Source organism: Lithobates pipiens, unplaced genomic scaffold, assembly GCF_037356315.1.
Source record: "Lithobates pipiens isolate NorthernLeopardFrog02 unplaced genomic scaffold, aLitPip1_a1.2 Scaffold_8, whole genome shotgun sequence".
Lineage (NCBI taxonomy): Eukaryota > Metazoa > Chordata > Amphibia > Anura > Ranidae > Lithobates > Lithobates pipiens.
In genome coordinates this window covers 239,797,357-239,825,177 of record NW_027507903.1, presented here as the reverse complement: position 1 = coordinate 239,825,177, position 27,821 = coordinate 239,797,357, and the positions used below count along the sequence as shown (strand labels likewise).

Below are 27,821 nucleotides of genomic sequence, written 5' to 3'. Positions count from 1 at the left end.
TAGATACAAAAATGCTGAACCAGAGCTAAAAATGGGACTTTATATGAGGCGATATACGCTGTATATATATACACACCTCCATCCCTGGAATCTTGAAAAATAAATAATTGAAAAAATAAAAAAATAAAAAATAAAAAAATAAAACAGAGTGGGACTTTATATGAAGCACATCACTAGACCGAATGAGCCAATCAATATACATATTGTTTAATATCAAAAGTCATACACATGTATATCACCATAAATAATAAATTGATATAACAATAAAATGATGGATCTCAATTGATAAGTATAAACATAATATAGTATTACATGATTAGTTCAATATAGAAACATTGTTAAAAAGATTAATTCATAAATGTCAATAAATAGAGTCTAAACATTTCATGATAATACACAATTCATTCAATACAGTGTACACATATAGTAATAGACTTTTAGTGTGTAGACCGAGGTATACATAATAGTAACATTTAAAACGTTAGCAATAATGGTAGATTGGTTCATTAAAATAGGATATAGTCCAAATAGGTATACATAATATACTGTGACAACGCATCATAAAAAAGCTCTACGCGTTTCATGGTTACAATACCACTCGTCAGGAGCAGATGCAGGATTTTTTGAGGGGTATCTATAATGAAATAAAATTACCAAGTAAATATAATAATCCAGAATATAGCAATATAGAAGGGAGAGGGGAGCCACATAGGTCCCAAGCAATCTCACCTATCTGTAGTATATAGGTACAAATATTGATGATGGCGTCAGAAGGTAAAAAACATTTTAGATTTTGGATTTTTGAGAGACGTTCCTCCCGGGAGCTGAGAAGGAGAACCCTAAGACACGGGCATAGCCACACTGCTCAATGGTAGACGTAGACAGGAAGTGATTAAATTCCAGCCATGGTATATATACTTAATAGTATGCATTATTTTTTTTTACATTATTTTATTTTTTTATTTACTTTTTATTTTTTATTATTAATTGTTATTCTATTATCTTGATCCCTACAGATATGTGTGGGAACCGATTATAAGATGAATTATGCATACTATTAAGTATATATACCATGGCTGGAATTTAATCACTTCCTGTCTACGTCTACCATTGAGCAGTGTGGCTATGCCCGTGTCTTAGGGTTCTCCTTCTCAGCTCCCGGGAGGAACGTCTCTCAAAAATCCAAAATCTAAAATGTTTTTTACCTTCTGACGCCATCATCAATATTTGTACCTATATACTACAGATAGGTGAGATTGCTTGGGACCTATGTGGCTCCCCTCTCCCTTCTATATTGCTATATTCTGGATTATTATATTTACTTGGTAATTTTATTTCATTATAGATACCCCTCAAAAAATCCTGCATCTGCTCCTGACGAGTGGTATTGTAACCACGAAACGCGTAGAGCTTTTTTATGATGCGTTGTCACAGTATATTATGTATACCTATTTGGACTATATCCTATTTTAATGAACCAATCTACCATTATTGCTAACGTTTTAAATGTTACTATTATGTATACCTCGGTCTACACACTAAAAGTCTATTACTATATGTGTACACTGTATTGAATGAATTGTGTATTATCATGAAATGTTTAGACTCTATTTATTGACATTTATGAATTAATCTTTTTAACAATGTTTCTATATTGAACTAATCATGTAATACTATATTATGTTTATACTTATCAATTGAGATCCATCATTTTATTGTTATATCAATTTATTATTTATGGTGATATACATGTGTATGACTTTTGATATTAAACAATATGTATATTGATTGGCTCATTCGGTCTAGTGATGTGCTTCATATAAAGTCCCACTCTGTTTTATTTTTTTATTTTTTATTTATTTTTTCAATTATTTATTTTTCAAGATTCCAGGGATGGAGGTGTGTATATATATACAGCGTATATCGCCTCATATAAAGTCCCATTTTTAGCTCTGGTTCAGCATTTTTCTCCTCTCAATGTCATCATCAGTGACTCCTTCCCTAGACCCACCACGTCCTCCTGAGGAGTCTCCTGAACTCTTTGAGCACAGTGTTGGGTACATGCTCCAGGAGGATGCCCAGTGTTTTGTGGGCTCTGATGATGACACTCAGCTAGAGGAAGGCAGTAGCGTGAGCGCAGAGAGAGGGGATGCTCAAGAAGGACAGCAATCTGGCAGTCATGTTCCACAAGCTGCAGCATACTGCCAGGTTTGCTACAGCGATGAAGAGGGAGGGGATGATGAGGGCACTGACTCCACGTGGGTGCCTGGAAGGAGGGAGGAGGAGGAGGAGGAGGAGGAGGAGGCACATGTCCAACGAGGCAGGATGCCCTCCGGGGGCCAGCTTAGGGGCAGCACACCGACTGAATCACACCGCAGAGCTCCGCCTGTGCAGAGCGCTGCCTCTGCGCGCTATTCTAAAAGTTCTTTGGTGTGGGCCTTTTTTGAGACGAGTGCATCAGATCGCACCGCTGCTATTTGCAACATATGTCTCAAGCGTATCTCACGTGGCCAAAACATCAGCCGCTTGGGCACCACATGCTTGACCAGACATATGTTGACCTGCCATGCAGCTCGTTGGCAAGCGTACCTCAAAGACCCACACCAAAGAACAAAGCGGACCTCTCCTTGCTCCTCATCAGCTGGCATCTCCAACCCCACTAGACCTTCAGTCCTCTCTGAAACCTGCTCTGAGAGGAATGAAGGTGTAGAATTAGGTGTGTCACAGCCAAGTGCTTCCGGGAACTCTGCTAGCGGTACACCCACGTCCGATTATAGCAGGCAAATGTCCCTGCCCCAGCTGCTGGACCAGTGGAAGAAGTTCACTCCCAGCCATCCACATGCCCAGCGGTTGATTGCTAGCTTGGCTAAATTGCTAGCACTTCAACTGCTGCCTTTTCAGTTGGTAGACTCGCCCCCCTTCCGTGAGTTTGTACAATGTGCGGTTCCCCAGTGGCAGGTCCCCAAACGCCACTTTTTCTCACGGAAGGCGATTCCGGCTCTCTACCGACATGTGGAAGGCAATGTCCTTGCCTCGCTGGACAGGGCGGTCAGCGGTAAGGTGCATATTACCGCTGACTCATGGTCCAGCAGGCATGGACAGGGACGTTACCTGTCTTTCACGGCCCATTGGGTCACTCTTCTGGCAGCTGGGAAGGATGCAGGACAAGGTGCAGTAGTGTTGGAGGTTGTTCCGCCACCACGCCTCCAAAATGCTACTATTGGTTGTGACACACCTCTCTCCTCCACCCCCTCCTCTTCTTCTTCCTCCATGGCCTCTTCCAGTGCTCTGTCCTCAGAACCAGCGGTGCTCCGTAGGCATTCCAGGGGCTACGCAAGTACGCAGGCAAAACGATTCCATGCCGTGCTTGCGCTGGTTTGTTTGGGGGACAGGAGCCACACTGGGGCGGATGTTTTGTCAGCTCTGCAGGGGCAGGCCGAGAGGTGGTTGACGCCACGCCAGCTTAAGCCAGGAATGGTGGTTTGCGACAATGGCACCAACCTCCTCTCCGCCCTCCGACAGGGACAACTGACCCATGTGCCCTGTGTAGCTCACGTCCTTAACCTGGTGGTGCAGCGGTTCTTGGGCAGGTACCCCGGCTTACAGGATGTCCTGAAGCAGGCCAGGAAAGTCTGTGTGCATTTCCGCCGATCATTTAATGCCTGTGCTCGGCTGGCTGAGCTCCAAAAGGAGTTGAACCTGCCCAAGAACCGCCTTATATGTGACATGCCCACCAGATGGAACTCAACATTGGCCATGCTGCAGCGGCTGCACATGCAGCAGAGGGCCATCAATGAGTACCTGTGCAACTACGGCACCAGGACAGGGTCAGGGGAGCTTGGTTTTTTCTCACCACGCCAGTGGGGCATGATCAGGGATGCATGCACTGTCCTGTCACCGTTTGAGGAGGCCACAAGGATGGTGAGCAGTGACAGTGCATGCATCAGTGACACTGTACCTCTTGTCTACCTCTTGGAGCATACGCTGTGTGGAATAATGGACAGGGCACTTGAGGCAGAACAGAGGCAGGAAGAGGAGGACTTCCTTGCCTCTCAAGGCCCCCTTTATCCAGACAGTGTTCCTGCTGTGCCACCCATCACACAGGAAGAGGATGAGGAGGAGGAAGAGGAGGAGGAGGATGATTGTGTCAGCATGGAGGTGGAGGCTGGCACTCAGCATCAGCAGCAGCAGTCTTGTAGGGATGATTTACAGTCCCAAGAAACACGTGGACTTGTACGTGGCTGGGAGGAGGTAGCTGCGGATCATGTTGTCCTTAGTGACCCAGAGGACTCCGGACCAAATGCCTCAGCTAACCTACGCTGCATGGCCTCCCTGATCCTGCAAAGCCTGCGGAAGGATCCTCGTATTCTTCGGATCAAGGAGAGGGACCATTACTGGCTGGCCACTCTCCTTGATCCACGGTACAAGGGTAAGGTTGCCGACCTTATCTTGCCATCGCAGAGGGAGCAGAGGATGAGACATCTCCGGGAGGCCTTGCAGAAAGGTCTGTGCAACGCGTTCCCAGAGACTGGGAGGTTACAAACTCCTGGTCCTGGACAACGTGTTGCTGAGGCATCGGTCAGAAGGAGTGGTGGAGAAGGTGGCCGTCTGACTGATGCTTTCAGACAATTTTTTAGTCCGCAGCCCCAAGGTATGATCGGTTCCAGCACCCATCACCAGCGTCTGATTTACATGGTGCAGGAATACCTAGGGGCAAGGTCAGACTTGGACACCTTTCCCACCGAAAATCCTCTGGCTTACTGGGTCTTGAGGATGGATCACTGGCCAGAGCTTGCACAGTATGCAATTGAGCTACTGGCCTGTCCTGCATCCAGCGTTCTTTCGGAACGCACCTTCAGTGCTGCTGGTGGCTTTGTTACTGATCACAGGGTGCGCCTGTCCACTGAATCAGTTGATCGACTGACCTTCATCAAGATGAATCAGTCTTGGATCACCCACAGCTACCAAGCACCTGAAGCTGATGTAACCGAATAATTTTTTTTGAAATACCACATCCCTTCAAGACTGCCTATGCTGATGCTGAGTGACTGTCCTGTTATGTTGATTGTCTATCCTCTTCCTCCTCCGCTGATATGTTGGAAGAACATTTCTGGTTCTGGTTGATGCCATCAGCCCAATTTTTCTGCCCCTGTTTAACAGGGGCGTTTAAGTACAATTTTTGATGCAATGCTTTGCAGCAGAGCTAATTCCTGCAATAAAACTAGAGTATATGGCAGAGGTTGCAGTGTGGTGGCACCAGCACCAGTGCCTAAGGCCCAATTTTTCTGCCCCTGTTTAACAGGGGCGTTTAAGTACAATTTTTGATGCAATGCTTTGCAGCAGGGCTAATTCCTGCATTAAAACTAGAGTATATGGCAGAGGTTGCAGTGTGGTGGCACCAGCACCAGTGCCTAAGGCCCAATTTTTCTGCCCCTGTTTAACAGGGGCGTTTAAGTACAATTTTTGATGCAATGCTTTGCAGCAGGGCTAATTCCTGCAATAAAACTAGAGTATATGGCAGAGGTTGCAGTGTGGTGGCACCAGCACCAGTGCCTAAGGCCCAATTTTTCTGCCCCTGTTTAACAGGGGCATTTAAGTACAATTTTTGATGCAATGCTTTGCAGCAGGGCTAATTCCTGCAATAAAACTAGAGTATATGGAAGAGGTTGCAGTGTGGTGGCACCAGCAGCAGTGCCTAAGGCCAAATTTTTCTGCCCCTGTTTAACAGGGACATGTAATTACAATTCTTGATATAATATTTCACAGGAGGGCCCCTTCCTGTGCCCACCCAGAGTAACGGTGAGGACTTATAGTGTTGTGGCACCAGCACCACAACCACCAAAGGTCAATTTTTCTACCACTGTTCAACAATGGCATGTAATTACAATTCTTGATATAATCGTTCACAGCAGGGCGCTCCAGCGCCCACCAAGAGTCACTTTGAGGGCTTACAATGTTGTGACAAAACCAACACCTTGTTCCGCCATTTCTGCAGAGCATATAGGGCAGGCCCCTACTTTCAAACATCCAATTTACAAACATCTCCTACTTGCAAATGGAAGGAGACAACAGCAAGTGAGATGAAAAAAGATGGACGACAAAACAAATTATACAGGGGTGATAACCCTTCCCTATGTTTTCCAAAAAGCTTAAAAATAGTTTTTTTGACTGGAGCTACACTTTAAAAATGTACCAGTTGAAAATTACAAACAGATTCAACTTAACACAACAAACCTACACAGTCCCTGTCTTGTTTACACCGCCTGTATACTGCTGTTCTGAGTATATAGGGCCTGGGGGCCACACGCATTTCCTTTTTTTAATATGGGTACGGGGTTCCCCTTAATATGCGTACAGGACCTAAAGGGGCTGGTAATGGGCAGGGAGGGCTACCCATGCCATTTTTCTCAATGATTTTCAACCATATTGCAGGAACCAGATATAACATTAAAACCGCAAGCAGTTTTAAATAGTGTTATTTCCGTTTAATGTCATTTTGTGCAGGGACTGTTCTAAACACGGGAAACACGTGGCACTTCACAGGCATACTACAGACACCCCCCAGGCACCATATTTAAAGGAATATTTCACTTTTTTTTTTCACTTTAATCGTCATTAAAATCAGTGCTCCCGCCAAAACGGCCATTTTTAAAAACATTTTAGGCATTGACCCATGTCCCCTGGGGCAGGAGCCAGGTCCCCAAACCCTTTTTAGGACAGTATCTTGCATATTAGCCGTTAAAATGAGCACTTTTCATTTCGGAAGTTCGAGTCCCATAGACTTCAATGGGGTTCTAACGTTCGTTCGAATTTGGGGTCCGTTCGAAAGTTCTGGTGCGAACCGAACCGGGGGGTGTTCGGCTCATCCCTACACCTGAACAACCACAACATACAGGGACATACAATGTAATGCTGACATATAATCACACACATAGGTAGGTTGGACTTGATGGACTTTTTTGAATTTTTTCAACCTCACCTACTGTGTAACTGTATAAAAGCCAACCTTTAAAATCCATCAAACATGTGGCTGTTGTTACAAATCACATACTGCAGGTATACTTATCATAACAAGGTGTACATAAGCCGCTCAAAGCTTTCTTATGAATGAAGAAGTAGAGATGAAAATTTCACATTCAACGCATTCAGCAGGTAAAAGCCCACTTCTTCAGATAGATAAATAGGTTGTATTTTTCCATGTCTGATCATACATATATATACAACAATGTTTTAATTGTAAACACACAGCCTTCCTAAACCAGCAACAACATACTCAAAGAAACTACCACCATTTAAAAGAACAGAGAATACATCGCCAGAGACAGGTGGATACTGATGTTCTTAAAGTCAGAAAAAAAGGAGAGGGTAACAAAGTGCCATCAAAACTGGAAACCAGGCGAGTAGTTCTAAATAGAGGAAATCCCCACCACAACAAAATATGTCATTTATCATAATTAGTTGATATTTGTTAAAAGACACTATATTTCCTAACCACTGGAGTCTGGAATCCAAATTTAATTTTAATATGTATATATTTACATTTATTATAGTTTAATATTGATTATATTGGTAAAACAGAAGGTTTCAACAGATTCCATTTACTTATATATTGGTGGGGCTCCCTCAGGAAAAAATACATTTAAAGGTGGTGTAATATCAGGCTTAGCAAAAATTGTTAAGTATTAGTAAGGAATCCACAAGCTTAAAATTTTAATAGATACCCCAATAGCAAGTCAACAAACCCATTTGGCAAGAGGGCTATGCTTCAAAATTAAATTAATTTAAGTGTAATTTGTGTAATTAACATCCACAAAACACCATGGGTGGCCTCACATAAAAAGCTTACCTTGCAGGAAATCTATCCTGTCCTCTTCCAGCATAATGTGGTAAATAAGAGCATATCGCTTTGTCCCAGTGTGTATCAGGTCCCCTCCCATTTCTGGATGTTTTGGTGCCAAAATGATGATGGTGCGATGGCATCACCATGCATGCATACACCATGACATAACACCACAACAAAATGCGCCATGAAATTACGGTACATGCGCAGACAAAACACCCGAATAAAGCCCAACAATTACACAGTAAGCCACGATGGGAAGAGTAAGGAATAACCACATCAAGATCTGCCCAAACTAAAAGGCTCAACACTACCTCCAGGGCTAAATCTGGGTGATAATGGTTGCAAAATAGAACCATAGGATGGAGAGAGAATGTTTGGAAAGTCTGGATAAGGGGTTAAAAAACACACTTAAAGTGAAATCACCAATCTTGCACAGTGACGTTCTCCTGTGTACAAAATATTACAAATTAAACCAATTTCCATACATCAAAGCAATATAAACCTAAATAATAATTGCATAGTGATCTTAACTATTTCAATACATTAGCTTTAGTCAAAACATCAGGGAATAAATGCGCTTTATCAAGGTTATGTCTGGAATCCAAAATTAACTAACTATGATATTAACATATTGTGTTGTAGTGGGGATGTCCTCCATTTTGAACTATTTGCCCGGTTCCCAGTTTTGGTGCTAAGTTGTTCCCCCTTTCCCTTTTTCTGATTTTAAGTTGAACATCACGATCCACCCATCTCTGGCAATGTCTTCTTTTAAATGGTGGTTGTTTCTATGAGCATGTTGCTGCTGTTTTAAGGAGGCTGTGTGTTTACAATTTAAAGATTTTTGTATATATCAAAAATGAATGAACGACGCTCAGTGTTTAGAATAATACCATTAATTATATATCACACAGCTGCACTCAAAAGCTTTAAATACTGAATCTCTAGCGAAAAATATCTAAAAATACACAGTTGAAAAAAATCAAACAAGAAACGTGTAAATTAAATTAAGTCCAAAGTGAAACAATACATCAAATACACAGATCTATTCAGAATGCATCCAGTCCAAAGTGCACAATAGTGTCCATACGTGTTACTATAACTTAATGTGATCCATGAAACCACCACCTAGATGTATTCAACCTCTTACCAAAAAAAGCTGACCCCGAATTACAGGAGGTCTGGCATAGCACAATGATATAACAATGGATAATCCAATCAAGGGGTATAAACGGTACATGGCCCAGCGCAGAAAGGCCACATGGGCTGTGGCCTGGGGGGTTGACGACCCCTGCTTTTTTTTCCTGATAATTTTAGTGCGGTGAACTACATATTGTTGTGTATCCACATATGTGTTAATAGTGCATAGACCCACTAGTCCTTTCTAGGGCAGCCTATTTGTGTGTGTTTTCAACATCTTTATTTGCTGTTTAGCTTCTGGGCCACTCCTTTCAGTTTCTTTTTTTACTCGGGTTTTATAGTTTTTTTTTGCTTTTATAGCCTTTATTCAGTTAGGTTAAAGCGGTAGGGAGGGACATCATCGTGGCTTCAGGTACTAACACAGCTGGAGGCCAGAACCCCGGAAGGAAGATCGGGGGAAGATGGAAGCCCTGTTAGCAGTGACAGTGCGCCGTTGGAGGGTTTCTTTCTAATGTAAGTATTTCATAATGTGCTAGCATGTGATGCATACCAGCACATTATGCAATTGTTTTACAGGAGAAAGATTTTTTTTTTTACTGCAGCGGTTTACAATAGCTTTAATAAAAAACAAAACAAAAAAAGGCTTGAAGTTTAGTGCTTTATGGCTATGATTTGAGGGTTTATTGTTTAAAGCGGTAGTAAACCCGCTATTTTTTTTTTTACCACCTGCAAAGCAAAAGGCATAATGAGCTAGTATGCACCGCATACTAGCTCATTATGAAATACTTACCTTAGAACGAGGCCCCAACATCTAGCCCGATCCATTTCTTCCGGGTATCGCGGCTCCGGCGCTGTGAGTGGCTGGAGCCGCGATATTGTCACTCCCGCGCATGCACGCGGGAGATTTCATCACAGCCGGGTCCGGCCACTGTCGGACTTTCAGCCGAGAATCCCCTTGTGCGCATGCGCCGCTGCAGTCAGCGGTGCATACCGGGGGGAATATCTTCTAAACCGTACAAGTTTAGGAGATTTTTTTTTTACCTACAGGTAAGCCTTATTATAGGCTTTCCTGTAGGTAAAAGTTAAAAAAATTTGTATACAACCACTTTAAGGGTTGGTATTTAGCGTATTAGGTTTTATTTATTTGAGGGAGGCATATTTTGTTTTAATGTTATTTTACTAAGGTTTTTTGGGGGTCAGCTGCATGGGCCAGTTTATATCACAGATCACCGAAGCATCAAATCCTCAATCCCCTTTTGCAGTAGCTTCTAAAAAAAGTTAGACAGAGTCAAAGGGAGAGTCTGAGGTCCTGCACATGCAACTTGTGTGTGTGTGTGTGTGTGTGTGGTGGGGGGCAGAATTGGCAAATAAAATCATGAGAATAAGTCATATGATTCACTCTTTGAACAGAAGCTTGCACAGTTTTGTTTCATGATAAAACCTGCCTGGTCTCTCCCTCTGAAAATGCATACATAGATAGTTTCTTTGAGTCTGTGCATTTTTTTATTTTTTCCCCTAGATTTTCTTTGTGAATTAATACTGTAAATTAGATTTCTTGATTAAAACCCGAGTGCTCTTCCACTCAGAAAACACATGCTAGTAAAAGGGCTTGCATGGTGTGCATGGAGTGGTACAATATTTCTGCCTTTTTTGTGTGAAGTAATGTACTCTAATTTTTTTTTTTATTATTATAAATCTGCCTGCTGTCTTCTGATGAAACTACAGCTTACAAAGAGCTGCTTACTGTACATATTATATACATTACAGTAACTGTGGCATTTTTATGTGAAATAAATATACTCCAGCTCTGATTTCATAATTATAAAACATATCTTATCTGTGTGAAACAGCAGCCTATGAAAACTTTTTAAATACTGTTCTTTCAGTCATTACAATTTTTTCTGTGAAAGAACACACTCATATTTGTATTTCTTGATACAAAGTAGTCCTGGTGTTTCACTGTGAAACTGCAGCTTAGTAAAATTGATTAAATGCTGTGCATAGAGTCTGTAAACACTTTTTGAATTTCTTTCTAATAATAAACTGTCATTTTTATTTCGTAAATTAAACTGCCTTGTTCCTCACAGTGAATCTGTGGCTTAGAAAAGGGGAATACAGTGCATGGAGTATGTACAATATTTCAGTTTTTTTCTGTGCATAAATACTCTGTGATGTTGCTTTCTTGTCTAGTGTCTCTCTGTGCAACATTTCTGGCCTTTTCTGTGAAATTATACACTCTAATTTCTGTTTCTTGATAAAAAATGCTTTGTCTTTTTCAAATTGAGGCCAAAAAGCTGTATACATACTATGCATCAGCTGCACAATATTGGCTATTTACTGTGATTTTTTTTTTCAAATCAATGCTGGATACTTTTATTTGGTGGCATCAACAAGAAAAATGATGCTTAAAGCTTTGTTGTATGAATTAATTAATATTTCATGTTCTTTTTGATTGGGTTCCTTGAGTCAGCATTGCAACTCCTTTGAAATGTTAGTGTTCACCTCTTCTATTGTTCTATCAATATTCTCCATATTGTCAGAAAAGCCCATGGAGGCAGTTGAAGCCAAATCAAAAATCTTTGTTCTTAAATATTTTATTTTTTGCCTTCAAAAGATTTTAGATTTTCTGGCAGCATGAGAGAAGAGGGTGCAGTCTCTTGACTCAGCAAATCAGGAATCAGCAAAATCCTTCCTTTCATTGCTTTGAAAGGTGCTCAGAATGGATGTCAGCCTATTGGGCTAGGGAGGTGTTCTAGGTACCCTCTTGGTTCAAGGCACTTGGTCATCGGAGGAATTTCATCTTCCTATCAATAAGCTGGAACACAGGGTTATCCCTTCAATGCTGGACCTTATGAAGTCATCTGACTAGGAATTAGTAGGAAAAGGCCATGCCAGTGGCATACTTCTACCATCCAGGAGAAACCAAAAGTCTTGAAATTCAAAGACAAGTGAATCTGATTCTGGCTTTGGCTCAAATGTACATTCCAAAACTGAGGCATCCTGGGAGTGAGAAGGGTTATATTGGACTGTTGCTACAGCTTTGTCTGCAAATTTCCCCGAAGATAGCAGCATAACCCATTAGTTCTAGAATCTGCCACCCTGTGTCTTGTAATGTACTCCATAAAGATTTTACAAGTAAGACAAAAAAATAAAATAAAAGGTGTGCTTTGGAACATACTCTCTGCATTCATACTTCCATGGCAGCAAAGCCAGAACCAGATTTAAAAACATAACCCACCTTTTGCAAAAATGTAATAAATTTGCACACATTAATAAAAAGTTTGCCTTTAGTAGGTTTTTGTGTTATAGGCCGCAGAAGATTGCACCCATGATCGGGACATTGAGGGTGCAATGCACAGGCTCCTGCGGACTCTTTTTCCAATCAAGCAGTGGGCTACAATTGTGGTGATGCCACTGCACATGTGCTCCATTGAGATTTAGGTGTCCCACTGTGGTGGTGGAAGATGGAACTTGTAGTATTTCCATTCACAGATCCTCTGAATGGATGACACAGTTGTGTAGGCACAAAGATGGACTAAGCCTTTGATAAATGGAATGACAGCTGTGGCAAATAGGCGGTGCTTTGGAGAAGTGTACTGTGCACAAGTGTGGAATCAAAGTTAGCTTGTTGGAGAGTGGTGAGAATTTTTCCATAAAATTTGCCCCCTTCATGTATGCCTATAGTATGGTGGATCCAGACACCATCAAGAAAATGTACAAATATTTTTTTTCAGTGCATCCTTTTCTTTTTCTTTTTGGATCGGTAAGGGGTGAAACAATCACTTTGAAGCCACCCCTAGTTTTCTATTCCTCTTCTTCCTCAAATCCTCACTGCCAACACTGCCCCTTTCACCACCATTACAACCCTCCTCATTACCAGAACCACAACACTCCCCCTCCTTACCACCAGAATCATACATATCCTCCTGTTTACTGTCAGCACACCAACCCTCCTCCTCTTAGCCTTCTTTTGCCTTCTGCTGCCTTTGCCTCACAATCATGAATTGGCCAGCAGGAAGTCTTCTTTTTCTTCCAGTTGTAGTGCTGTCAGTGCCTGGTATATTACACCACACAATGTATGCTCCAGCAGGAACACTAGAGGGACACGTTGCTAATCCCTATCTCATTGGGGCTCTCCATTCCAATCACCTCTTGGAATGGTGAAAAGGTGTTGCACGAATCCTAAATCAGGAGCCACTGATGTGTTGAAAATAAATTTTGCTCCCTGGAGCCTGTCCTCATCCTGTCTTGCACAGATACTCATCAAATTCCTACTGCTGCTGGTGTGGCTGCTGCACCATGGTCAGTGTCAAAATTGCAGTAAATGGCTGTATTGCAAATCTAGTGAATGTCAAGCAGCTTGTGTTGCTACACATTTTGTTCAGGTAAACACTTGTTGGGTTTCCCTGCCTAGAGAGACTGCAGACCCTGGCCTGCCACTGAAGCCAGGGTACCTGATCAGGAACCACAACAACAACAGGTTAAAAGTTAGGCAATATATGTGTGTGAACCTTCTATGCTGAATAGTGGCCAGCAGGTTGGTGCCATTGTCACGTATGACCTTGACTGGCACAAGATAGCATGGGGTCACTTTCTGGCCTACCCCTGAAAAGCAGGGAGAACTTCTCATCCAGTGTCCCTCAATGCCAGCTGCAGAACAGTGTGGCAGCATTTTGCATGGGCCATTGCATATACTGTGAGGCACTTGAGAGGGACTGTTGGTTTTGAAGAGTCAGGGAATGAAGGCAGTGAGGAGAAGGGTGTACAGGTGACTACGTTGTCACCATATTTACCAGGCACATGCTAGCACTACCACTTCATCAGTGTGCCCCATCCTGCATCCTTTCCTACTGCCAGCAAATTGAACCAGTGGGGCCATGAACAATCTGGAATGAGAGTAGCTGTAAAAATCAACAACTTTTGCAAGTTAGTATTCAGATACTGTACATCGGGATGATTAGAGGACATTGCTTTCTATGTGGTACACAAATAACTGATACTTATTTAATGGTGCTGCTATCAGAGGCTGCAGACCAACAGTTCCGATAGCAGCAGATATTGTAAAAGCCCACACTCTTCAGAGCTCTTTAAATTTGTGCTCATATTTGTTCTCACTTTGAAAAGTGCTCACATACTGTCCTGATGCTAGCCAATTTCTAACAAACACATATCTGAAATCTGTATTTTGAGAATAATAGGGATAGGAAATGGCTTTTTGAATGTGATGCTGTGGTTTAACCACTTCCAGACCAGCCGCTGCATTTATACTGGGGCATATTGGCTATCCTGCTTGAGCCATCATAGCTGTACATCTGCTCTTTAAGACGCCCTCCGGTGGCACGGGCACGTGCACGCCTGAAGTGTGTCCCCGGAGCCGATGTGAGTACCCGCCGGGCACCCGCGATTGATTGTGATAGAGCGAGAACCTGGACCTGTGTGTGTAAACACACAAATCCTGGTTCTCTCAGAGGAGAGGAGACATCATGTGTTTATACTAAGTATGAACACCGATCTCTCTCCTCCCCTAGTCAGTCCCATCCCCTCTCAGTAAGATCAGTTAGAACACACCTAGGGAACACAATTAACCCCTTAAACGCCCCCTAATGTTAACCCCTTCCCTGCCAGTGACATTTATACAGTAATCAGTGCATTTTTATAGCACTGATCACTGTATAAATGTCACTGGTCCCACAAATGTGACAAAAGTGTCCAATTTTTCTGCCACAATATCGCAGGCCTAATAAAAATCGCTGATCGCCACCATTACTAGTAAAAAAGAAAAATTATAATGAAAATACCATAAATCTATCCCCTATTTTGAAGATTCTATTACGTTTGCACAAATCAATCAATATACGCTTATTGTGATTTTGTTTTACTAAAAATATGTAGAAGAATACATATCGTCCTAAATTGAGGAAAAAATGTGTTGCTTTTTTTTTAATTGGGATATTTATTTTAGCAAAAAGTAAAAAGATATTGGGGTTTATTTACTAAAGGCAAATCCACTGTGCACTTGGAAATGCACTTGGAAGTTCAGTCGCTTTAGATCTGAGGTGAAGATCTGAACTGAGGGGAAGTTCTGCTGATTTTATCACTCAATCATGTACAAGCAAAAATGCTGTTTTTTACTTTCCTTGCATGTCCCCCTCAGATCTACAGTGACTGTACTTCCAAGTGCACTCATAGTGCAAAGTGGAGTTGCCTTTAGTACCTAAACCCCATTGTGTTTTTTTTCAAAGTTTTCGCTCTTCTTTTGTTTATAGTGCAAAAAATAAAAACCGCAAGAGGTGATCAAATGGCACCAAAAGAAAGCTCTATTGTGGGAAAAAAAGGATGTAAATTTTGTTTGTATGCATCGTCGCACGACCATGCAATTGTCAGTTAAAACAATGCAGTGCCATATAGCAAAAAATGGCCTGGTCAGGAAGGGGTAAATTCTTCCAGGGCTGAAGTGGTTAAAGTGTTTTTGTGCACTGTTCTTACATTTGAATAATCTTTTAGCACAATGGTGTGTGGCACTGTGAAAAAAATAAGCTTACAGATTGTACTATTAAATTGTTGTGCCACTGGCCAATTTCTACAAAGTTGAAGGTTTTAACTTTATGTAGCCAAGTCCTGGGCCTCTCCAGGCCTAATGGTGACCTCCAGAGTTAGGGACAGCTTCTGTGTAGAGTGAGTTACGAGGCATGGTGGGTGCAATGTAAGGTAGATTAATGAGTGCCAGACACTTCTTGAATGCAAAGAGATTTATTGTCTCTTAAACAGAACAGTGGGAGAGAGGGTTTAGGGCCAGGACACCCTTAAGTGGTTGCAATGTTAAATGGCAGACTCTGAGACCTCTATAGGTAGACATCCATGCAGGGAAAGGCACCCAGCTGGATGCCACATCTGCATGTGTAGACACACTGTCTCCTATGGCAACAATCTAAAACAGTTTCTAACAAAGGTTGCAATGAACACTTTCATTTCCTCCACAATCTCCTCTTTCGATCTTCACCGAGCTCCTAGTCTGTCACCTAGACCCGCTGATCCACTGCCCCTGGATTTCCTGAGCTCTTCCAATCTTCTCACTGAGTATCTTCCTCAAGCGTCATCCTCGTGTCCCTGCTGGGTTCTTAGCTTGGAACTCGCAGATACTCCTCAAGCGTCACCTCACTCGCCTGCTCGATCACTGGCTTGGCACACAAGACTGCTCTGCAAGCGTCACCTCCGCTAGCTGGGTCCCTGCCTTGACACCTGCTGAAGTTTCCAAATTCTTCCCTTGGTGAGAATACTGCTCTGGTACTGGCTTTAGCTACTCATGGTGGTCCCTGGTAATTAAATGTATGGTCTTTTAGTGGTGACAGCTTCCCCTCTACCTCCGACCATGACAGGTTCTTTAGCCGGCAGAACTGTCACTTCTGGTTGGACTGCAAACTGCAATCCCATGCCTGCGCTGCTCTCTTGTTTCTGGATAGGCCCTCAGACAGCCTAGCAGCCAGATGTGCCTGGGATAGTCCTCAGGCTCAGGCCCAGCAGCCTGGGTCAATAAAACACACTTTCCACCCAGACAGCCATCCAAGTGGCACAGAACCCTGATCACCTGATAAATAGCCTCTCCCAGCAGACCAAGGGACCCGAAACGACCCCTGCCCATTGGTTGAGATACCCCATCTATTCCTAATCTGTCCTTGCAATGCTTCTCTAATATTACCAGTTACTCAGCCATCTAGTGACAGAAGAGAAAAGTGCAGTAATTCCAGAATGAGGGTGGAATCAATTGATCCCCTATCAATAGGCCAAGGCAACTATACCTGGCAGGTACATTTGCTAGCAACACTGCCTAAACATCAGGGTGCTACATTTTTTTTTTTTTACTTTATGGGTTCAACAGATGACGCATGAACCAAACCCAGGCTTGCACACCGTTTTTAGATTTGAAAAATCTATTTTGAATAAACCTGCTTAATTATAATCATTTAAGAATGGATATTCAGATTGTATAAGTCTAGTTTTAACTAATTTCTGGAGCAGAATTCATAAACGAATCACAGTTATATGCCCTGCATACAGTTCAACATACTTTCCACCCTGAAATCACAGTTATGCTTCTCACCTATCTCATGAGTGGCTGTAAGAAAAATTACCTGCGGAAGTTCATTTTCTTTGCCCCCTCTCCCACCTCCCTTTCCTCACAGCCTGCTGTTAGATTAAAACTGGCCATACAGTTGTACAATTATAAATAGTACATCAAATAGTTATGCAGTGCTATAGGGTAATGCAGCACAATATATTCCAGATACAGGAAGGAACAAATGTTATACAAAAAGGGTGCACAAAATATAAAATTCAGAATAAAGTAATATAAATACTATCCAAATATATATAGTAAATGCATGCAGAACATCAAAAAGTGTGAATTAATTTGACACCAAAAAGTGTCAAATTAATTCATCAAAACTAACATGCAAAATAAATCAATATGAAATGGTGCTAATACAAGTCCACTCCCAAAACTAAGATGCTTGTGAGCATATTTGCTTAAAATAAACAAATGTATTTGTTTTGTTTTGGGAGTTGACTTGTATCACCACCATTTCATATTGATTTATTATATATTTTTGGTGATGTGGTTTAACACTATTTGGTGTTATGCACACATTTATATATTTGGATAGTATTTGTATTACTTAATGTTGAATGTTATATTTTGTGGTTTTGCACACTATTTTTGTATAACAGTAAAATGATGTTAAAAATGTTTTATATTAAGAACATTTACTTTTTTCTAATAATTAGTGTGGCCAAATCAATTTGACCACAGTGACAAGAAAATGTGAAGGCGCAGGATGGAAAATTCTTCTCAAATGAACGTACTGCTAACAGTGGATGTGGTTTTTGTTTGGTAAAGTCTATTCATGCCGAAATTAAATATTTATGTTTAAAACATTTGTCATGCCATCAAATGCACTAAGAATTTCCTTAGGAAATTTTCATCTGTAAATCTACTCATTTATGGCCAGTTTAAACCACTGATTCAAGTACCTATGGGAACTGTAAATAAAAATCCATTTGATGCTTTTTCCATTAAAATTATTGTAAACACTTTTTTTAAATAACAAACATGTTATACTTACCTGCTTTGTGCAATGGTTTTGCACAGAGCATTCCTGATCCTCTTCTTCTCGGGTTCCCTGCCGGCACTCCTGCTCCTCCTTCCTGCCGAATGCCCACCATAGCAAACCACTTGCTATGAGAGCACTCGTGCAGGCTCGCTCCTGAACCAGCTGTGTGTGTCCATTGACAATCAGAGTGGCTCTGCCCCCTCCCCACTCCCTCCTCACTGACTGTGATTGACAGCAGTGGGAGCAATTGCTGTCTCTAAACCAATGAGGGAGAGAGCTGAGAAAGATGCTGCTCTCATGCACATTACTGGATTGAGTTTGGTCTCAGGTAAGTATACGGGAAGCTGGCAGGAGTTGCACACTGAAGTTTTTTTTTTCCTTAATGCAGAGAATGCATTCAGATAAAAATATGTTCGACCTTTAGAACCACTATAAAGCTGAACTCCAAGTGAACAGTTAAATACAAACAAAATACATGTAAATTTTACTTGCCAAAAGATTTGTATTTATGTCCATTTTGTTTTGAGATTTAAAATGCTTTGCTAAACTGCACTTCCCTGCTTGGTAGTGAAGGTGACCTAATTTGTCTCTGTGGCACTGTAATGCCGCGTACACATGATTGGATTTTCTGACGGGAAATGTTGGATCTGAGCTTGTTGGTGGTAAGTCTGACCGTGTGTATGCTCCATCGGACATTTTTTGTTGGACTTTCCGCCAACAAATGTTTGTTGTCGGACTTTCCGATCATGTGTACACAAGCCCGTTGCACAAAAGTCCACGCATGCTTGGAATCAAGTACGAGAGAGAAGCGCTTGGTCTTGTAAAACTAGCATTCAAAATGGAAATATTATGTATGTCTTGTACGTCACTACGTTCGAAATTGTTGGACAAAATTTGTGTGACTGTGTGTATGCAAGACAAGTTGGAGCCACCACCCTTCGAACAAAAATCCTTGATTTTGTTGTCGGAAAATCCGATCGTGTGTACGAGGCATTACACTTACAGGTTTCCTCCACTCCCCTACTCTCAATAGGGCTCAACAGCATGTTTTTACCAACCCATAACTGCAAGTGTAAACATGCCCTTATAGTGTATGATTTATATCTGTCTGGAGTTCCATCAAATAACAATTAAAATATTTACTTTGAGTTTGTTTTAAAGTCCAGAATACACAAGTATGACATCAATTATCTGAAATGCTTTACACACTTTTGTTTAGCTCTGAATCAAATATAATCAGTTATACTGTATGTAGAAAATACTTGTTTAATATCCCTGAAAACTCCTGTCTTTATTATGCTGTTTTTTCTGTTCTGCTCAGAATCGTGCATAGTACATATTTTTTCTTGATCTTTTATGCATGCACAACATTATTAATAACAGTTAGGAATAATTAATTTTTTATCCTTACGTTTTTCTTTATTTACAAATTTTTTTTTACCCTAATGTTTTTTCTAGCTAACTTTCTTAAAATTAAATGCTTGAATTAAAATTCTTACAATGTGTGCTCAACTTATAAGAACGTAACCAAACCTACAGCAAATAACTTGTAAGAATTTTTTGCCTTTTTTTCTTTAAGCACTTCTTAAAAAGGTGTTGTGTTTTTTTTTTCTCTTACAGCATGCCTTGTCTGACAAAGCTACTGTGAAAACGTTTGATCCAAAGACAACTTGCTTGCAAGAATGTCTTATCACTACCTTTCAGGATTTGTACTTTGTGTCAGAAAGCTTTGATGAAGCCAAGGAAAAGATGAGGTACATTTAATTGTTAAGAAAAAAGACAGAAACCAAAAAGGAAAAAAAAAAAGATCATAACCAATGGTACTATTTTAACTTGCTTTTTTCTGTCTTTTAATTATTTAGAGAGTTTGCCAAGTCAATCAACCGTCCCTTCTCAGTTTACTTCAATCCTTATACCCAGAGTGTGGATATCCTTAAGGACACTAGGAGCATTGAAAATGTTGTCCAAGACCTGCGTAGTGACCTCAACACAGTGTGTGATGCTTTAACGAAAATGAATAAATATTTGGGCATATGATTTTCACTGAACAAACAAGTGATCCTTAGTAGACATCTTCAGGTATTTTCATCTTAAAGTAACCCTGTCCCTCAAAGATTTTAAAGGAAGCCATACTGGTAAAAGAAGAGTGTAAATGCTTTACCTACCATCTGATCCAGAGAATTTTTTTGCTTTCTCACTCCTATAAGTGTGGATCTCTTGGGTCCCCCCCACCACTTCTGCTTGTCTCTTCCTTTAATCCTCACCCATACTTTAGTGATGTAGAGGTCAGTAGGTGAAAGCAGGTGAAGCTGCATGAGACCAGTTGGAGTTGCGTGGAAAGTGTTAGATTCTATGTGGACTTAGGAGTAGCATTTGGCAGCACAGGTAGCTGGACAACTAAGTATTTACAGACTTCTTTAACAGTGATGGCTTTATTAAAAATCATTTACTATAGTGACAAGGTTGCTTTAGGAATAAAACATCATAGAAAAAAAAAATGGAGGATGCCATTGCTGACCTCTCCTAAAAATTCTAGCTGCTTGTCTTTCCTATTCAGCTTTCTGCTTTTATACTTTGAGTTATTGATGCAGAAGAAGTATGTAGGTAAGCATTTCAGGTTTATCTCTGACTTTATACATACTTGTTCTAGGTCTGTGAATAAAAAAGTGTTTTCATTTTAAATTTCAACAGCCAGGCAACTAGTATTTTCAGAAGAAGGCCAGTTTTGGCAGGCCCCATGTTTCTCACAAGACAGATTTACTTCAGATACTGAAGCATAATTACTATAGCGAGTAATATTCTTTTCTGGTTCAGTCCTTCTCCATATTCTACCACATAAAATAAGCTTTAACACTCTTTATATTGTAAAATTTCTGTAAAGTACTAAGAAAAAAAAAATCAACACTGCAGTGTAGCCTACAACATGTATGGTATATTCACATTATTTTGAATTATATTTTTCTGTAAAATACAGTACCATGGTGATTCAACTGATAAAGTGTAAGTGCTTCAATTTGTTTACCTTCCACACAGAATTTATTTTACATTATTATTTAGTTCAGCAGTAACACTCAAAGCCGCACTCCCAGGCTTATCCATCTCTCTCAATCAAGCTCCAAGTGAAAACAGCTGGAAAACCAATTTGAATAAAAAATGCCTAGCCATATTTCTATTTGCCAACACATTAACAAAAACGTTCCTGCTTTCGCACTAATATTGGGAGACCAAACAAAAACATTTGTTTCTTCAGTCTGAAACTCATGAAATATAAGCACAATATATTTGCTATAATTGCTTAAATAGGTACGGTAAGTCAATGTGAAGTGCTGATCTAGTTGTTCAATATCTGTAAAGACATTACTGATTAAGCTTGCTCTGGCACTGTAGAATCTTGTAACGCAGAAAATGTACAAAGCTCACTTCATCTAGTCTGGGTCACAATACAGAACATTTAAGGTGATGGAGCAGGATTTTTTTTTTGCATCACAGCTGAAAATTTAAACAAGGCTAAAAGTTAAATCTAAGTCCTTAAAGCAGAAGTCATAGTATAAAAACAAAAAATCCTGCACTACATTCCAGGTATATGCTGAAATAAATTATATATTTGCTATTTTATATTATTTTTTAATTAAAGAGGCCAGCTAAAATACTCCATAGTTATAAATATTATAGAATATATAGAAATTATATTTTGTTTGGATAACACAGTTGAAAGTGCAACATGTGCAAATTAAATATATATAAATATAAGGAAGTTGTTTGTCTGAGATATATATATATATATATATATATAAACTTTGTGTGTATATATTATATATACAGTGGGTAAAATAAGTATTAGACACTTCATTATACCTTAAGGAATATATTTCTTAAGGTGCTATTGACATGAAATGTTTACCACATAACACATAAGTTCAGAAATAAAGTTATGTGTAAAAAAATTGAATGACACAGGGAAAAAGTATTTAGCACGCTGAACTGAAATGTATTTAATATTTAATAAGTCCATTGTTGGTAATGACAGCTTCAAGATGCCTCCTGTATGGAGAAAATGGTTGCATGCATGGTTTAGGTGTTATTTAGGCCCATTCTTCCACACAACCAGTGTTCAAATCTTGAAGGTTCTGTGGGCCTCTTCTATGAACTTTGATCTTTAGTTCTTTCCATAGATTTTCTATTGGATTGAAGTCGGATGATTAGCTGGGCCATTCTAGCAGCTTTATTTTCTATCTTTGAAACCAAGTAAGAGTTTCCTTGGCTTTGTGTTTGGGATCATTGTCTTGCTGAAATGTCCACACTTGTTTCATCTTCATCATCCTGATAGATGGCAGCAGATTTTTATCAAGAATGTCTTAGTACATTTTTCCATTCATCCTTCATTCAAAGATATGAGGTTTGTCAGTACCATATGCTGAAAAACAGCCGCACACCATGATCTTCCCACCTTATTGTCGGTATGGTGTTTTTGAGGTGTTGTGCAGTGCCATTTGACCTCCAAACATGATATGTATTATGGCATACAAAGAGTTCACTTTTGGTCTCATCTGACCAGATTATATTTTCCCAGTTCACAGGCTAAATGAGTCTTCCATGGTGAACATGCATACAGGCCATGGTGGTTGAGTGCATTACTTATGGCTTCCTTTGAAAAAATTGTATCTTACAAGTCTTTCTGAAACTCGCCACAAATGGTCCTTGGCTCTTGGACAACTCTACTGATAATTTGTTTTACATCTCTGTCAAAAATGTTGTAAGGAGCACCTGGTCATGGTCGGTTTATGATAAAATTATGTTCTTTTCACTTCTGGATTATGGCCCCAACAGTGCTCACTGGAACGTTCTGAAGTTTAGAAAACCTTCTGTAACCAATGCCATCAGTATGTTTTGCAACAATAAGGTTTCAAAGGTCTTGACAGAGCTTTTTGCTTTTACCCATCATGAGATGCTTCTTGTGTGACACCTTGGTAGTGAGACACCTTTTTATAGGCCATCAGTTAATACTGAACAAAACTGATATTAATCTGCACTGACAGGGTTCAGGATTGATTTCTAATTACAGATAGATTTCATCTGGTGTCTTGGCTTTCCATGCCTTTTTGTACCTCCCTTTCTTCATGTGTTTAATACTTTTTCCCCTGTGTCATTTTATTACACATAACTTAATTTCTGAACTTATTAGTTTCTTTATATATATCGATTGCATGGGTTGTTACCGACATGTGGTGAAAATTCCATGTCAATAGCACCTTCACAAATATATTTACCTGGAAAAATGGTGACGTGTTCAATACTTATTTTTCACACTGTATATATATATATATATATATATATATATATATATATATATATATATATATATATCCAGTACTGAGATTTGTTCCTGCCTTCAGTTAGGGCTCTTTCGGACTGCTTCTCTGAAATCCCATGGTGGCACATCACATGATCAAATTTCTGGAAAGGTTACATAGTTACATAGTTAGTCAGGTTGAAAAAAGACACCATTCCATCCAGTTCAACCTTAAAAACAATAAATAAATAAAATAAAAAATATCGTACAATCCAATATATACCCTAATTGACTTAATCTCTCCTGCAGTAGAGATCAGATATCTAGGCACTTGTTAAAATGATCTTCTGCTGTTGGACCCCAGAGTAGGGGATTCACCAGGCAGGTTTATGCTACTAGTTAGGAGTTTTAAGGAGTGTGGTGGATAGGAATTAAGGGATATTATTTTGATGATCAGTCTGTTTAATACCCATGAATATACAGTACATGTCTACTGTATGTAAGACTGCTATGTTGTGTTAGGATTCAAAGATGTAGAGCCTAGACCAGTCTTTCTCAACCTTTTCAACACAGAGGAACCCTTGAAATAGTTCTCCAGTCTCGAGGGAACCCCTGCTAAAAATTAGAAATCTACTCATAATACATTAGTGCGATATCAGTGGGAAGAATGGTCCTTACACTTGTGGTCATTGGGAAAAATAACCTCCTTACAGACAGCTAAAAAGGTCAATGTGTCGGTGGGAACTTATTCGAGAGTCAGAAATTGCCCAATGCTAAAAGAACCCATAGCAACCTCTGGAGGAACCCTAGTTAAGAATCACTGGCCTAGACTATACTCTACATATCACACGGTCATTTAGCATAGATTGGTTCTTGCCTTCTGTTCCATTTTTTAGTGGCCTTTTCCCAACTATACTTTCCATGTTAAAAATGCAGCATGCACAGAGGGAATCACTGCAGGGCTATAGATCTGCATGGAAGCATATATGTTCTAGACTTCGGGTATGGTCAGTCTGATTGTCTGAAGGCAGTGACTACAGGTGTCATTTCACTTTAAATAGTTCATTTAAGCCACCAACTTTGTGTTCTGGCAGCGGTTAAGGGACTTCACATTCTATTCCTGAAACAAGGAGTGTTGCTCAGCCATCCACAGGAAGCTTTGTATTTTATGAATGAATATAATGCTTCATCTGACTGGCTGAGGTAGGGATTGTGATGTCATCAACTTGCTTCTCTGCCGCAGGCAGTCAGAGGAAGCCTTCTCCACCCGTCTCCGCTACTCTATTACATTTCTCCTCCCACTGTATTTAAATAAAAAGAAAATGTGACTGGAACTAAACTATAAACAGTTCTAAAGGACAATTAATGTATGTGAAAACCATCAGCTTCTATGTGTAAAATGTATGTGCTGAAATTTAGATGTGGACTTTAGCTATGTGACTCAATTTTACGATGGCAGTCCTATGTCTTTACAGTTTCTGTAAACCTGGAATGAAAGCCTCCAAATAAAAAAACTGTGCACCTGCACTTTAGGTTTTCTCTTAGTGCCTACAAAGCCCTAGAAATACCTGTAGCCCTGCCAGTGAAGCTCACCTTCACCCATTGAAAGGGGAGGGGGAGCAGCACTGCTACACTGCTCTTGGATTCAGAGTTGAGTTGTTTAGGAAAGGGGGTGAGTTCCTTCTGCTACAAGGCTAACAGGAGTAGTGACAGCTGTATCATTATTTATGTCAGCTCAGTGCTGGGAGCAGAGAGGAGAGCAGGACAGTGCTGGGAGGAGGTGCAGGCTGTGTTCTCTCTCCCCTTCTCCTTCTGGCCTGTGCAGCATTCCTGTCTTAACAATCTGACAATGGTGTTCATAGGAATAAATAAGTGCTACACTGTCAGGAAGGAGGAGGGGGCGAGAGAACACAGCTCACACAGCCAGGTGCCACTACCTCCAGCTCCTCCTTGCTATTAGTGCAGCGTTCCTGTATTCCTATGCACACAGCTTCCGACTTCTGAATGCAGGAGTGCTGCCAGATTGGGACTTTGCAGGCTTTGTTTACCTGACCCCCCCCCCCTTTTTGTTTTTGTCATTTTACACCCTCTCCCTGACTCGATTTTGACACTGAAAGAAGATGGGAAGCTGTACTACATACAGTTTATATAACACTGATAGCGGGTGCATTTGCTAGTAATGAAAATTGTTCATTTGGGCCAGCTTGGTCAAACTATTTATTCAAAATGAAATCTTGAGTTAGTCTTAAACCCTAGGGTTGAACTGGAGAGTGCAAAATCTGGTGCCGTGCATGGTAGCCAATCAGCTTCTAACTTCAGCTTGTTCAATTAAACTTTGACAAAAATAAAAAAATAAAAAACAAATAAAAACCTGGGAGCTGAATAGTTTCTATTCACAGCTGCACCAGATTTTGCACTCTCCAATTATATCAAATCAAACCCCTGTGTCTATCAATGAAAAAAAAAACTGATTTTATTGTTCAGTACAAAAATCCTGTTCTTTGTTTACTTTATGAAGCATTGTACTTTAACATAATTTCCCTTCAGATTTAAATGTGCCTTTTAATAAAATATTTGAGCTTTGTGCGGACATTTAACCACTAAATTACATATCTTATCATTTTAATGTTAAAGAAGGTGTAGTAGTTGGGGGGAAAAATAAACCAATCTCAAACCAAAGATAACAAAACATATCATCCAATTAAATAATGTTTGTTGTACATTATAAATTACTCATGCAGCATTATGTTTTCTTTTTCACACAATATTTCCTTGTATGAATACGAAATGAATAAATGTTTACTTAATTTTAGCAGACTAAATTATTTGTTCCTCATTCTTGATTGTCTTACTCATAAGGTAAAAACTACCATATGTTTTCTATACCCCCATGTGGTCCAATAATGCTTGGATACTAGTGCAATTTCAGATACAAATTGTAAATAAGAAAGGAATATGGGAATGAGGAAATTGACTTGTGTGGGTAGAGTGGTTAGTAAACATTATTTATTTGTGACAATAGTATGAAACAAGTAAAAAAGTATTTCCATATATATATATATATACATACACATACACACATGGCATGAACATAATGGATACATATATGTCAGCTTGGCAGCACATGAGAAGTAATGAATATTGATAAAATGGTATAACTACAAATATGTACACGTTATTAAAACGGAATTTGGCAATAAGATGAATAATATCAATCTTGAACATTATTAATTGTAGATATAATACAAGATATTTCCTATTAACAGGCATTGGTGCACCATATGCAACAGAGTTACACAGAAACATGGGAAACCACTTGTTTTCAATGGTGTCCAGTCACATCAATGCCATTCAGTATGGCACGATTTTGGAAAAGGTTCCTTTTAATACTTTGGTGCGAATCCAGCATGATTTTGGCCCTAAATAACCACTTGCTGCCAAATCATGTACAGTATCTCACAAAAGCGAGTACACTCCTCACATTTTTGTAAATATTTTATTATATCTTTTCATGTGCCATTTCCCTCCCCAGTTTCATGTGACTCATTAGTGTTATGAGGTCTCAGGTGTGAATGGGGAGCAGGTGTGTTTAATTTGGTGTTATCGCACTCACTCTCTTATACTGGTCACTGGAAGTTGAACATGGCACCTCATGACAAAGACCTCTCTGAGGACCTGAAAAAGAGAATTATTACTCTACATAAAGATGGCTTAGGCTATAAGAAGATTTCCAATACCTTAAAACTGAGCTGCAGCATGGTGACCAAGACCATACAGAGGTTTACCAGGACAGGTTCCACTCAGAACAGACCTCGCCACGGTCGACCAAACAAGTTGAGTGCACGTGCTCAGCGCCATATGCAGAGGTTGTCTTTGGGAAATAGACGTACAGTATCAGTGCTGTCAGCATTGCTGCAGAAGTTGAAGGGTGGGGGGTCAGCGTGTCAGTGCTCAGACCATACACCACACACTGCATCAAATTAGTCTGCATGGCTGTCCTCCCAGAAAGAAGCCTCTTCTAAAGATGATGCACAAGAAATCCCACAACCAGTTTGCTGAAGACAAGCAGACCAAGGACAAGGACTGGAACCATGTCCTGTAGTCTGATGAGACCAAGATAAAATTATTTGGTTCAGATGGTGTCAAGCGTGTGTGGCAGCAACCAGATGAGGAGTATAAAGACAAGTATGTCTTGCCTACAGTCAAGCATGGTGGTGGGAGTGTCATGGTCTGGGGCTACATGAGTGCTGCCGGTACTGGGGAGCTACAGTTCGTTAAAGGGAACCATGAATGCCAACATGTACTTTGACATACTGAAGCAGGACATGATCCCCTCCCTTTGGAGACTGATCCGCAGGGCAGTATTCCAGCATGATAACGAACCCAAACACACTTCCAAGACAACCACTTCCTTGCTAAAAAAGCTAAGGGTAAAAGTGATAGA

General features: G+C 40.2%; 1 protein-coding gene across 1 annotated transcript in view; it reads left to right on the top strand.

The window, feature by feature from the left end:
* Positions 1 to 21,867, top strand: part of TPH2 (tryptophan hydroxylase 2) — a 406,589-nt gene extending 384,722 nt beyond the window's left edge. Inside the window, exons 10-11 of the mRNA XM_077468486.1 lie at positions 19,708 to 19,841; positions 19,950 to 21,867. Of these exons, the coding sequence (XP_077324612.1) occupies positions 19,708 to 19,841; positions 19,950 to 20,124 (309 nt within the window). The 3' untranslated portion in view covers positions 20,125 to 21,867. The remainder of the gene's footprint in view (positions 1 to 19,707; positions 19,842 to 19,949) is intronic.
* The last annotated feature ends 5,954 nt before the right edge of the window (positions 21,868 to 27,821 follow it).